The sequence below is a fragment of the Ursus americanus genome, chromosome 25 (genome assembly GCF_024610735.1).
Source record: "Ursus americanus isolate L20-20 chromosome 25, mUrsAme1.1.p, whole genome shotgun sequence".
Taxonomy (NCBI): Eukaryota; Metazoa; Chordata; class Mammalia; order Carnivora; family Ursidae; genus Ursus; species Ursus americanus.
Genome location: NC_142151.1, coordinates 34,898,578 through 34,913,964, shown reverse-complemented (window position 1 = coordinate 34,913,964; position 15,387 = coordinate 34,898,578). Strand labels below are relative to the sequence as shown.

At 35.3% G+C, this 15,387-nt stretch overlaps 1 protein-coding gene across 8 annotated transcripts in view; it reads right to left on the bottom strand.

Annotated features, from left to right (window-relative positions):
- Positions 1 to 15,387, bottom strand: part of PPHLN1 (periphilin 1) — a 138,875-nt gene that overhangs the window by 117,991 nt on the left and 5,497 nt on the right. For 6 of the 8 annotated variants that reach the window (XM_045801252.2, XM_045801257.2, XM_045801256.2 and 3 more), the window contains exon 2: positions 9,247 to 9,338. In XM_045801252.2, the coding sequence (XP_045657208.1) occupies positions 9,247 to 9,318 (72 nt within the window). In that variant the 5' untranslated portion in view covers positions 9,319 to 9,338. Of the gene's footprint in view, positions 1 to 9,246; positions 9,339 to 12,504; positions 12,548 to 15,387 lie in introns of all 8 variants that reach the window. The other 2 variants (XM_045801255.2, XM_045801250.2) reach the window with 1 other exon arrangement.

The following is a 15,387-nucleotide window of genomic DNA, read 5'->3' as shown; positions in this document are numbered from 1 at the left end:
GTTACAGTAGCTCTAATCCTAATTGCCTAAGAATTTTAGAAACAAAACCATTTAAGATAGCACACATCTTTAGTCTACTGTGTTTGAAGTATACTGTTTTGAAGAAATACAAAATCTTCACACATAAGGAACAGCAAACAGGGAGGTAATACTGAGCTAGAACCATCATCAAGAGGAAACATTCTGCTATTTCTCCAGAAGCACTGGAGAGAAGAGAGCCTCTGACTTCACAGGTCTGGAAGCAAAATAAAACCTGATATATTTGAACTGATTTTCGAAGTAGTATGTTGTTAATGTTTTAAAGTTTTAACAACTAAATGGATTTTTTTTTTTGTGGGGGGGGGTTGAAAAAGATGGTTATCAACAGTAAGAACTAGAGAGCTACAGAACATGTATTTGTAAATGATCTGGGCTTGAGCATTCACGGTATGTCCTACCAATATCAGATGAAATATATGTGAAAGAAATTAGAAAGCTATCAAAGTATATAAGACATGATCAATTTAAGTTAACTGATTTGACAAAATAAAATAAAGCCCAACATTCAGGGCATTACTATACCATCTTTATGTGTTTCATTATCTGTACAATAGATTAATACTCATACCTACCTCAAGGAATTATTGTGAAGACTAAATGAAAAATAGATTGTAAAGCATTTAGTACAACGTGTAGGACAGACCAAGTGCTCAAAAACGTTTGCTGTTTGGATTACCTTTTCCAAGTCTAGGTGAAACACAATTCCTCAAAGTGTCTATTTCCTTAAATTACTTCTTAGCACTAATAACTACAACTATTCAATTATAAAATTACTGTGTCCTATTCAAATTTCCCAATGGGTAGGAAATTTGTTACTGTGCTGAGAAAAAATAAAATCAATAGTTATATCTATTTGAGAGATAAAAGGATCTACCTAATTTTTTCTTACGGGGATGTAAGGTGGTTTCCTTCTTTAGTATGAGAGATATTAAATTGTAACACATATTTTATATGTTTACATAAAATATAATAGACAAATGAACCCATTACTGTCTTGTAAAAACTGTCTTTCAATAGAGATTTCAATTAAATCTAAGCAAACATTGAGCTTCTAAAAAATTCAACATTAAACCACAATTAGCAACTTTATAATTTATTATCATTGTCTAAATCAAAATTTATTCATAAAATTAGAATCACTTATTTCTTCAATTCCAAGAAATCATAAAATTCCATTCTACAATATCTTTGTTTATTTGTATATATTTATTTGGAGGGACAGTGGGGTAAGTATGCATGTCTAAACATTTTTATGAATAGAGAAATTACAAAGCAACCTTTTCCTTTATTCGAAGTGATTTTAAGATTGTAAAATGCATATGGTAAAGCTTGAAAAGAATAAAACTCGAATCACATTTAGTCACAGATTTAACAAATTGTTTTTTCCAAATAATAAATGAAAACAATCATTCCAAAGTTGTTAATCACCGACAGAAAAAAACTCTTAATGACAGCTCTGTATCTAGCAATGAAGATCAAACTGACATTTCCTTTGTTTTGAAAGTGTTCAAATATAAGTACCTTATACCATCTCACCTCTATAGACATCTATTCTTAAAAGAAAACTCCCTATTTACATGAAAAGATTTAAGGAAATGAAGATGACTATAGGAGTCTGTGACAAAGCAAAACTATATTATCAGGAAGTTCCTATCTTACCCAGATATACCATTCAAGGTTTTTCTTTCCAATAAAATCCATGGTGGAAAGCAAAGATTTCAGAATTTTTTTCAAAAGCTTTGTTTATAAAGAAATTTCACACAATATTTTATATTACCTGCCATGCCAGACCTGATTGGAAACACCATCAGTGTTTGAATTCTCATACAAATTTACATTGAGCTATAAACATGTAATTTTCCTTCCTAAATGCTAACAGAAGGACACGAGCCTTCAGGTACTGATATGGTTGGAGGCTTCATTTTAGAAATACCTTGGAAAACAACAGCACCATTAATATATAAACCAGAAATAAAAATTATGACTTCTAAAGAATATCTTAAAAGATTTTTAAAGACAACAGGATCATTTTCAATTAACTTAAAAATGAACTCAATGGAATCAAAACACTTCTATTATTTAAAACACAGATATTTCAAATATTGAGTTTGAACATAAAATTTGAATTCACCTCAGTGAAATCAATTGTCACTGCTTCTGTTTATTATGAAAAATATATACAGTATCCTATTAAGGATAGCCTCTATCAACTTAATACAACTGTTATGTATTTATACTACGTATCAATTTTCCATGGCTGTTACTACAATTTCCAAAAATATGCATAAAATCTATCAGATCTGCTCCTCCCAAATGAGTAGTAATGTTATGACCAGTCAGACCAAAATAAAAAAGTATATTTAACTCATTAAAAAAAAAAATTTAAGCCTACTTTACTTAATCATTGATCTATTCTGGCAGAATATAGAAAGCAAAAACTTGCATGTAAATTTAAATACCTATTTGAGAAGTTTTAGGTCAATGAAATTTACACTTTCTCATAGGTCACTATCTTGGGGGTGAAACAATTCCTACCATTAGGCCCTCTGAGTTTCTGAAATCAGGATTGTTCAGTTTGCTTGTGCTAATGGAAATCTCATCAGGTTAAGATACATATCAAATTAGTTTTGCGATTTTTAAATCTGAAATGGTGATGTTTTGTTACAAAACAAGCAATTATTTCTTAATTTGCTATAAATTCCAATTTAGTAGAACTACCTCCTATAAGAAATACTTTCATTTCACTAAGTAAAAGCACCAAGTTTTGTGTCATTCAATATTTAAATGTCAAATTTTCCACACTAATGTTTAGTCTCATTATTAACCGGGGGCAAATTATGAGGATTAGCACATTTCTTTAAAAACATTTCTTTTCCAATGCCATTAAAATATACTCGGCACAAATTCTACCACAAAAACATTTCATTTAAAGGAAAAATTTCAACATATAAGTGCCTCCTCTTAAGCATCCTTATCATTTAGAGACATACTGAAATATTTATTTGCACTTGAAATAAGGTATCCTGGATTTACTTCAAAATAATCTGGGAGAAAAGAAACTGGGGGAGACATAGACAAAACAAGATGGACCATGAGTTGATAATTGCCACTTGGATGATTCGTCCATGAGGAGTTTTGTTATTTTGCCTACTTTTATATCTTTAATTTTTGTCCTTATAATAAATCAAAAACTACTAAAACACACTAACCTACCAGCAAAGTAACAAAGTATGATAGTGCGTGTAAACAGTGCCATTACTCCCTGAAACAATCAACTTAATAAGAATGCAAGCTTCTTGGGCACAGAATTGGTCTTAATTCACTGCTCTATTCCCAGCACCTGGAACAGCACTTGGCACATAGTAGGCACTACATACATAACATACATTCTGCTTCGCTATATCAATTTTATGTTACTTTTGGCATCACATGGTTTTTATTAGAAAAGTACCACACAAACCACACATAACTAAAAAATTCTACTACACAGGCTGGTGGGCTTTTGCTTTCGAAAGCCTGAGCTTCCCTAACTCTGCTTCCTCATATTTTGTGACATGCATTTCTATAATAGCATTTATTCATTTAATTCACTCACTGAATTTTCAAAGAAATACTGGTGGTTTTGCATTTCAATGGCTTTGGGGAATAATGGATCAAATATCTGAAATTGGCACTGCCCCAGAAAATCAGGACATATTGTTACAGAATGTAGCCAAGAACTCATCATTCCTCTCTGGAAATGACAACAAAAAGAAAGTTCTTGCAATTCTGTCAGCCAAGAAGGTAAAAACACCTCCTAGGGCAGCTCTACACAAAGGAACATTACTAAATCAAAACTCAGCAGATGAACACTTCAGACTTTGTATTTCATGTGTGCAATTTTCACATTTAGAAAAAGCTGTAAAAAAGACACTGCACTCTTATAATATATATACCTACATAGTTAATGAAAAACATACTGTTGTCCAGCTTACTTTGAAATACTCAAAAAATTAGGTGGATTAAGTAGATGGATAAAGGACAGACAGATGGAAAAATATATGATTAAGTTTTCATAAAATGTAATAGTTGAATATAAGTAGTGAGTAAATGGGAACAAGAAGAAAAAAAGATATGCAGTAAAACTGCTTTTCTGTTTGAGAACAGAATCCAAATATACAAAACAGAGCATTACCTTCCTCTATGCAAGGCATTAATGATAGTGAGTGGTCACATTTTAAAGGATTAGCTAGTTTAATATTTAGAAAAAAATTAATAATCTGCCTTTTCAAAACTAAGTTTTTATTGAAGCATAACATACATACAAAAAGTGTAAAACTCATAAATGACTCCTGGATTAATTTTCACAAGGTAATTACACTGTGTAACTACCACCCAGATCAAAAAACTGAACATCCCTAGTATGGCAAAAGCCTTCCTATGCTTTCTCCCAGTCACTACTCCTCTCTCCTAAAAGTAACCACTTTCCTGGTGAGTTTTGCCTACTCTGAAACTGTATATACTATGTAGGAAATACAGGATATGCTCTTGTATTTGGCTTCTTCCTTTCAGTATGATGTTTGTGAGGTTCACACATGTTGCTGCTTTTGCAATGGTCCATTCATTCTAATTGCTGTGTAAATTGCACAATTAATTCATCTACTGTTACACATGTGGACTGTTGCCAGTTTGGAGCAGTTATGTATAATGCTGCTTGTGAGAATCTTGTACAAGTCAATATGATATACCAATATGGTTTTTAAAATAACATTAGATGATCTCTGCTTTGTAAGCAAATATTTTTAAACTTTAAAGAAATTATATTTTTATTAACTCTAAATTCAGGAATTATAACTTTACTGATTTATATTTCTAGTTCTAGTGTCATTTATCAAACAGTTTCTAACCCAAGCATTTAGCAGGTCCTTGAAATCAGTTGTGAATACAAAATTACTTTTTCCACACAAATGCAGCAACAAACAACACAATAACAATAGAAGTATCTGTGGCTTTGTCACTAACAGAAATCATAGATATTTTCATATCATGTTATAGCTGTTACAGTATCTCAAAATACCACTTATTCTCATTACTTTGAAAATACAGTAATAAAACCCCCACCATTAGCTCTTAATATTTAATGACCTACTAAAGTACACATCACTACATTACAAATATGTTTAATAGTTTGATAATTATATTCAAATATAAGCGGTCTCCTTTAATTCTGTGTATTTTACAATTTTAAAAACCCTACTCTGAAAAGGGATCAATAGGCTTCACCAGACTGTTAAAAGGATCCATGGCACCAAAAGGTTTAAGAAACTTTGATTTAACTAAAATTAGGTGTAATGTAGAAGGCAAAGGGATAATTTCCAAGAGCCATCAAAGGTGCATAATTGAGGGGAGGGGAAGGCTTTAAATTTCTAACCAAAATAAGGCCAAGTTCACCAATTAAAGTGAGTCTTGAGGAAGGGCATGTGGGAATACAGAAGGATTTATCAACTAAGTAAGGCTTATTGGGGGGATGAAGGGACCAATCTAATAGAATGAAAATCTTTTTCTTAAAAAGGAGAGGAATGAAGCTGTACAAGGTCTGGGTCGGTTCTGTGCTCTCAGGAGAAAGGGAATCTAGGCTCCTCCCTGTATAGGAGGAACCAAGTAGCCAGAGCATCTAGGAAAGTCAGATTTACCATTGGAGACTTAGAGACAGTACAGTACCTCTAGTATAACTTTAAATGCACTTGTGGTATAAAATGTATCTATCTGCTTCCTGCTGATGAAATTATTTTATAAAGAAGCCTGTTTTACATTTATACACACATAAGTGATATAAAAAGGAAAATGTGTGGGTTTGTATAGATTTTACTACAATATCCTCATCCACTGAGAAGTTCCATCACCTGTCATTTTACCTTAACTCCTGTCACCATCAGCAACTTCAGTGTTCACCTACAATCTGCATAAGTCACCTGATAAACTTTTACACAACACTGTTTAGATCCTAGCTGCAAAGATTAGGACTTAATTATCTGGATGGGGCCCAGACGTTGGTATTTAAGAGCTCTCTAGGTGAATTCAATGTACAGTGAGGACTGAAAGCCTCTAATCTAAATCACTGATCCAAAATCTAGCCTCTAAGTTTTCCTGATTTCGACTCCAATAACCTTCACCCACCTTCTATCCCTACCATCATCCACTGGACTTTAATCACCCAGAACTGTCCTCTCTTGGGAACTCTACACTTTAAAATACCAACTGCCTATATTTCTATCACACTCTGGTCTTCAGCCTCACTGAGCCTTTCCTGTCCTTCAACCCCTCACTTCTTTCAATCCACTGTCCCTCTCACAGTCTTACCTCCTTTCTGAATCAGCCCATAATACATAATATATTACCTTGGTAATTCTCTGAATCAGAACCTTCAATATCCTTATCTTCCTGAGTCCACCACTCATCATGCAATCTTAAATCAACACAACAACTTGCTTTCTCCACTCCTAAACTGGGCTACTTAGGGAATAAAGCACACATTCCTGCAGACTGTTGCCCCTGTAATATTTACAGCGCACAAGCTCATTGCCCCTCAGCCACAGTCTTTTTAAACATCTCTGGTGAGAAGTTACCAACAACGGCTACTCCCAATTCAATGCTGGCCTCAAGTCACCCTCTACCTCCTGCACTTTCAAGGGATGATCTTGCTACCCCTTCAGAGAAAACAAAGGCTATTATCTATGAACTTTCTCAAATCCATTCTCACACAATGACCTAGAGATCTGAAGGGCCCTTATGTCTTTAGGACACTGATAAACTGATTATTCCCATCTTAAAACTCACTCCTCCCCAGCTTGTTTAAACCACTCACCCTGCCTAGCAGGAGCCAACAGCCTCCAGACAGGTCCCTCTGCCTCCAGTCCTAACTCTCTGAGCTAACTTCCACTGCAGTGTGTTCTATGATACAACAGAACATGCATAAATAATGCAAAATGGTGTAATAAATGGTGTAATATAACTTTTTCCATGATTTGATCATGAATACTTCCCACTGTTGTCTGAAATTATATTTCTGTATATAAATCCCTGCCTACATTTTATGGCTTCTACAACATTCTCCTGAGTTCTATAAATGTTGTACCATTCAACACTGTTCTGAAGATTAAGAAGTGTATATATAAAACCCATCACTTACAGTACGTGGGAACTAGTTAAATATGTAATTATAGTAAGTTACCACTTAAAAGTCATCCCCTCTCTAAAAGTATCTTATTTTATAATTTGGAGTCATGTGTTACATTAAGGGAAAAAAAAAAAAAACCTAATTAGAAAAGGGAAAAAAAAAGGCAATTCCCCAAAATTGAAAACAAACTAAAACAAACCCAACTATATATCCAGTTGGTGGCATAACCACACAGAAAATTCTTTTAAGTATCCTTGAAATACAATTTCTTAATGGGATATATCCTTCGAAAGGGAGGGGGTCCTAAGAATTTTTTTCCTAAAGCCATCCCTTTTCCCACCCTTGCATGTTTATCTATATCACTTTGTTTTGTTTTCCTAGGTAAACTATAATTTTATCAAATTGAAAAGAATTTAATTCAAAGTTTAATTAGAAACACAGTCTATAAACAAAACCTGGAAAGAAATTACGTATAGTAATAATTAAGTCTACCCATTCTGAAATATGGTAAGGTCTTTTTCCATCTTTTAACTTTTTTTTTTTTTTGGTTATCAAATGATCCTTTATTGAAATATTTTCCTTTGTAGTTCTTAACTAGCTGGGCATTCCACTGCACCACTACTGATGTCATCTGTGATGTCATGAGGATAGCGGCCATCAATACTGCAGCCCACAGATCGGGCAGTCCCAAGGATCTCCTTAATGGTTCCAAAGAATTCTCTGGCTAAAGATAAGTGATGCATCTGTCAGGCAATGTTGACAATCATCAAAAGTGGTATTTCCACTGTGCTTAATGTTTTTTTTCTTCTTTCGGTCTCTTGGCGGTTCCTTGAGAGCTTTGACAATCAGGGTAAAGGGAGAAAATACCACTTCAATCTGGGCCTGTCTGTTCTGAATGATCAGTTTCACCGTAATCCTCAGACTCTTCCAATCATCTGCTGCCTTGGCGAGGTCATCACCATCTCTATTGGAGAAAGACTCAGGAGACCAATCTTGGGGGCCAGGGCAGACATAGCACCGACTTCCCCATCAGTGCACCCCAGGTATGTGACTTTGATCTTGTTGGGTTTGGATTCTCGAACTTAGGCAGCATGGTGGAGGCAGCTGATGTCAGGATTAACCCGAATTCAGGACTACCAAAGCCAGGTGCACCTTTGCCACCTCTGAGCCAAAAACCAAAAAGCCCATCTTTTATCATTTTAGATCAACCCCAGCCTAAGCTGTAACCCAGGCCAAATGACAATGCTGAAAGTGGTATCACCCATCTAAATGGGTTGTAGGACTTACTCAGAATACAGAAGTAAACTATATTTGTGCCCTTTGATAGTGTATGATGAATCCATAATATATCCACATAGTATCACCACAACCCAAATCCCCTGGTGCTTAGAATGGCCTGTGGAAAAGGTTAAGATTGATAGCTTCTTGACCCTCCCCAAACTTTCCCTTGGGTATCTGCAGAGGAGTTTGGAGAGAGACTGCATATATTCACTCAATAAACACTGAACTCCTACTATGTGCCACATACTAGATGGTGCTGGGAATACAATAATAAGCAAAATAGCAATCTCCTTGAGAAAAGGCCTAATTAAAAATTTCCAATTTCCAAAGCAACAAAGAGACAAGTAGTAGGACAGTATACTAAAAGCTGCCTTCCTGCCCCTGATCTGCCCGTACTTCGTAACTGCAAACATTTTTAGGAATACAGAAAAACAGGTGACAGCCAATAGCAGGAGCAGGTGCTCAAATACTCCTTCATTACCTGATAGTCTACCTTTACAAAACCTCAAATTTTCTTCACAAATTCAATTCAGCATTAAAAATCCTCCATTTTAGAAATTTAAATAATATGAAATATAGATTGTCTACATAAATAAAATGTTGCCTTTTATTTTCCAACTTTAAATTTTAAAATATAAGCTCAGTCTGTCTATGTTTCAACCTCGACTGGTCAATTTTTGGCACTTACGGATTTTGTTAGGCCAAGCGTCGGTGTCCCAAATTCACTTAGATACTAGGTTTTGAGTTATTCTACATCAGTAGCAACTTACACTGGGGTGACTTCGAGGAGGTACTCGTTCTCTTGGAAGTCTTTCATAGTCATATCGTCCCTCAGACCACATTTCATCTCTTCTGTAAGCCACTGAACAAAAAGAAACCAAAGAATTATGGTTTTTATGTTATTAGGAAGCAACAGAGAAGATTTTTAAAAGAGTAAATAGTTACATTCCAACAAATACTTTCCAGATATACTTAAAAAAAAATGTAAGTGACCAAAAGGAAAAAAGAATGATTAAGACAATTCTTCTTCCAAACAATTCAGAAACGCTCTTTTTAAAAAAATGTAATAGAAAGCCCCACGTTCTGTTTCAAAGGCTATGTAAAGCTTCAAAGAGCTTATTCCTATCAATTGTGGTAAAAAGATCCATAAGACCACAAATATTTTTTCATTCTTCTAGCACAAATTACAAAAGATTCATTTTCATGGATAATTTACAATGCTGATCAGCAATACTGCTCCTATTTCCTGGTGGATGGTTTCTATAACACCAGTTTTTAGTTGTGCTACATTCCTAGAGCTTTATTTCTATGTGTTCAGTGAAATGGTTTTAACTGAAAAGTATTGAATAAACAATCCTATAAAGATACACTCAACAAACCCTGAAATAAATCACTCTTGATTTCGCTTTTAATGCTATAAATTTATTTTAATTCAAAGGCACTCTTGTAAAATTTTAAATGAAAATAAAAGTTCGGTCAGCATTTTTCATGTTTGGGATGCAGAGAGAGGCTCCCAACTTTGAGAGCTGAATGTTCTGGGTGGAGGGCTAATGTAGTGAATGATGGAGTCCAGATGAAAACAGTATGTGAACAGGCAAAAGACAAGGTAAGTAAGACAAACAAGAGATGGTGAGCGGAGGGTACAGGAAACAGCGTGAAGATAATTGATATGAAATGGCAACACAGTAGATCAGGGGTTGGCAAACTTCTTTTTATAAAGGACCAGACTAGTATTTTCAGCCTTGCAGGTCACAGGTTTCTGTCACAACTACTCAATTCTACTGTTATAATATGAAAGCAGCCATAAGCAATACATATAAATGTAGGGGTGTGGCCATGTTCCAAAAAACTTGTATTTACAAGAACAGGCAGGCAGTCCACAGGCAGCAGCTCAACAACCACCAGAGTAAATGAGAAACGGTTAACAGAACAAAACCAGGAGAAAGTGAAGCAGGTTCTGACCCAAGAACTATGAACCATCCTGATACACAGAAGGATAATCACAAGTGAGAAGTGAAAAATGGGACAAGTACTAACTCAGGACCTTTGTAGTACACAGAAAATAGAGCAACAAGTCCGGACACATAGTCTGCAGATTTGTGGAGAAGGAAAATTTCTCAGAGACGATACATGTCAAAAGATTTTTGGTGGCTCTATATGATGTAATAACACTAAAAGAAAAGGGATGACATCCCATTTTGACAGTATAGAATTCTAATGGTTTCACTATCCACAGTGAAATCTTAATTTTCTCTGTAAAAACAAATTTACAATATTTTCTAACACAAACAGACACAATAAAATGAACTAACTCAAAGATGTCTAGAAAAATCTTAATTGAGGGGCGCCTGGGTAGCTCAGTTGTTAAGCGTCTGCCTTCGGCTCAGGTCATGATCCCGGGGTCCTGCGATCGAGCCCCTCTTCAGGCTCCCTGCTCATCGGGGAGCCTGCTTCTCCCTCTCCCACTCCCCCTGCTTCAGTTCCCTCTGTCACTGTTTCTCTGTCAAATACAGAAATAAAATCTTTAAAAGAAAATCTTGTTACAAATTAGCTTTTAACATTATATATAAATCAACCCGAATTCCAAGTCCATAATCAGACATCATCAAGAATGTTATTTCAGGGGCGCCTGGGTGGCTCACTCAGTTAAGTGCCTGTCTTCTGCTCAGGTCATGATCTCAGGGTCCTTGATCCTCCCTCTCCCTCTGCCTCTCTGTCCTCCCCCCACCCCACATGCACTCGTGCTCTCTCTCTCTCAGATAAATAAGTAAAATCTTAAAAAAAAAAAAAAAAGAGCGAGAGAGAGAGAGAGAATGTTATTTCAAAGTAACCAGTCTTTTAGGTACAAGAATTGATGGGAGCTTGAAAAAAAAAGGGGAAAAAAAAGAAATTACCAAAATTACTCCTCCTATACCACCTTTACTGAACCCGCCAAAGGTTTCAGTCTAAAGAACTCAGATTTTATCCTACTTGAGAAACAATACAGTGAAATAAGAGCAACCAACTGAAATCAAATCACAGAAAAAAAATGAACCCAAAAGAAAAATGGACAAATGATATGAACAGTTCACAAAAAAGGAAATACAATGACTCAATCTTTTGAAAAGACGCTCAAATTTCTTCAAAATAAGGAAGATAAAAACTAAGTTTTCACCCAAACGAGTATGATTTGGTACAGACTGGGGGAAAAAATGGGCAATATCTACTAAATGTTAAATGCACATATGCTTTGACCTGGAAACTCTACTTCTCCATATACTTGAACAGGTACATAGCAAAGATTGAAAGCAACCTAAAATGGTCAAGAGGGTACAGATTAAATAAAATGCTGTACATTCATATAAAGGAATGTTATGCAAGCCATTTCAAAGAAAAGTAACCCCATATATAATATAGGAGGAATGACAAGATACACTGCTAAATAAAAACAAAAACAAAGGGTAGATTAAAATGTTGAATATGCTGTCACTTGGGAAAATAAAAAGATAGGGTATGAATACATATCTATATGCACAGACTATGCAGGAGAATGTAACAGTGCCTGCCACTGGGGAGAATTGGATGGTTGGGTATAGGAAGGTGAATATTTACACCGCATAATGTTCTATACCTCCTATTATCTATAACAAAAATAAGTAACTATATTTAAAGGTCCTGGAAATCACTCAATAGGCATAATGTGTCAGGGCACCTGGCTGGCTCAGTGGGAGGAACATGTGACTCTAGATCTCAGGGTTTTGAGTTCCAGCCCCATGTGGGGTGTAGAGATTACTTAAATAAGTAAAACTTTAAAAATATTTCTTTAATTAGAAAAATAAGCATAACATCTCAAGTGATGGCAAAAATTATGAATATAAATTAATGAACTAAAGGAAAACAAGTAAAAACAAGACTTTGCAATTAATGATAAAGAAAAACAAGAGTTCTAAGGAAATACTATATAGTTTCTTAACTAGACAGAACTCTACGATGTTAAAATTACTGGCTTCCCACGAAAAAAATGTAATAACAACTACTATACTACTTACTTGAGTCCTTTCAGGAATCAAATTTAAAGTTTTCAACAATCTCCTGTAGGAGGGGGGGAAAAATACAGACATAAGGATTTGTGTCTGTATAAACCAACCAATGGAGGAAAAGAATTAACCCTTCGTTATCTGTATAAATCAAACTCTCAAAATAAAAAAATTATGACCATTAATAAGCCAAACTCCCTTCAAACACATCTTTAAAAACAGAAGATATTATTTTGACCACCAGAGGCCACCCAAGTTTCGTAAGAACAACCGAATTATATTAAAGAATTCTAGTCCTAATTTTGCCAGTTAAGAGCTGGGCAGGGCATCTATCTTACTCTTATCTCTGGAAGAACTGCATTAGATGTTTAAGGTAATTTTTATCTAGAATATTAAGATTAACGTAGCTCACATATTGAAAAAATTCTAGCATCCTTATTAGTCTGGAAATCCTTACAGTTTTAGATCAGTAATAAATAGTCCCATGTTCAAGTCATCTCAAAATCAAGGCAAGAATCATCAATTCATCAAAGAACACTAAACTTGCTAGGTAAAAAATTGATGGAGAACTTTTTGTTTTTCTGATTTTTTTTTTTTTAGTAAACACCCAACATTACATTAGTTTCAGGTGTACGACACAATAATTATACATTATGCCATGTTCACAAGTGTAACTACCATCTCTCACCATACATCACTATTACAATATCACTGACTATATTTTCTATGCTGTGCTTTTTACTTCTGTGACTTCATTCCAGAACTCAAAGCCTGTATCTTCCACAACAGAGAACTTTTTAAAATTTTCTCCAAGGGGCACCTGAGTGGCTCAGTTAAGTGTCTGCCTTTGGCTCAAGTCATGATCCCAGGGTCCCAGATCCAGGCCCACAACAGGCTTCCTGCTCAGCAGGGAATCTGCTTCTCCCTCTCCTCCTCCTCCTCTCCCTCTGCCCCTTGCCCCTGTTCGTGCAGGCCTCTGTTAAATAAATAAAATTTTTAAATAAATAACTTAAATTACTATATATTTTCAGAATAAAAAATATAAAAGTAGAAGACAATATAAGACCAAAAATATATATGCACTAGCTGGTATTGCTTGGTGACAGGGCTCTCATTTTTTTTCTTGATTATTCTTTTTACTTAATCCAAGTTTTTATTTAAATTCAAGTTAGTTAACATACAGTGTAATGCTGGTTTCATGTGTAGGATTTTGTGATTCATCACTTACATATGGCACCTGGTGTTCATCACAGCAAGTGCCCTCCTTAACACCTACCACCCATTTAGCCCATCCCCCCGCCCACAAAAACCGACCAAAAAAACCCCAAAATGATATTGATATTTTAGTAAGACTAAAAAGAGCTTGGTGGAGCAAAATAATTAGCATCCACCAGGACAAAACACCGCCCCCCCACCAAGAAAAAAAAAGTCAAACCTCACTGATGAGGCCCATGTCAAATTATTAAACATCCTTCATCCTTAAGAAATATATATAATTAGGGAAAGAGGAGTATAAATAAAATATTCCACATGCAACCTTGTACTGTTAGCAAAACAAAACAGAAGACACAGTTTGATGATTACATACAAAAGAAAAGAATATTAGACTATAAAGAAGAGAAGTTTTAAGCTGACTTTTGAATTAAGACAACAGAAAAGGGAAAAGATAATCTATTCAGCAACTTTCTGATTAGTAGCACAGGTTGTTTATGACATTATCCAGATTTAGGAAATTGACCCATCCCACAACTAGAAGCCAATCAGCTAAATGTAAGCAAAGATGCTCTCTCACTGAAGTGGTCATGTTACTGTGTAATCACTAATCTTCCATTTGGGAGTCTCAGAAATACTGCAGTAAAGTTCTCTGATCCAACAGGATATGAAAACTGAAGAATAGAACTGAAAAATGGAATGACCCTCTACATTACAACTGGAGAACAGGATTAGAATTCAGTATAGAAAATGTAAGCTTCATTTGGAAGTTCGCTAATAACTAGTTCTAGATTATAAAATTTGTATTCTCTTATGCCATATTCATTAGAGAGTATGTTTAATATACCACTATGGTATATTAATTCCAGAAAGAAGTAAGCCTTTCTTTGAGCACTCGAGAGAGCCAACCATTATTAGGTTGACTTAGTTGAGGACTAACAGAATAGGAAGGACTGGAATTCTCAGTAAGAGTAGCCTAGAAATTGAGAAAACAGAAAGTCAGACAATAGCCTTCTGTCAAACCATTCACACTTTGAATCCACAGGGAAGGCAACAGATCTATATTTCACCTTATCCAAACTGGTTATAGTAGCAGCTCAGATTATAGAGTAACTGTACACACTGCTCTTTCCAGCCTTCAGTATTAAGTACACTAAGGATTTAAAAAAACAAAAAACAAAAACCCAAAAAACAGAAACAGGGCGCCTGGGTGGCTCAGTCAATTAAGCATCTGCCTTCAGCCCAGGTCATGATCCCAGGATCCTGGGATTGAGCCCCACAAGCCCCAAGAGCCCCATATCATATTGGGCTCCCAACTCAGCAGGGAGTCTGCTTCTCCCTCTGCCCCTCCTCCTGCTTGTGTCGCTTTTCTCTCAAATAAATAAAATCTTAAAAAATAACACACACTCAGAATAAAATAGCTTTCCCTACTTTCCAAGCCCTCTCCTTTCACTTTTCATTTTCATCAGTAACTATTTTGATAGTGAACCATGGTTAGTGAACAGAAAAGTCACATATGACCTCATATTCTAGATGACCATTAGGCATTTGCACTGGCAATTCCCCACCTAGAATGCTTTTCTCCAGGAATCTACACGGTTAGCTTCACCCTTCAATATTACCTTCTTAATGTCATTTGTCCACCAGATCCCTCTCAATCTTGCTATTCTTTTCATAGCACTA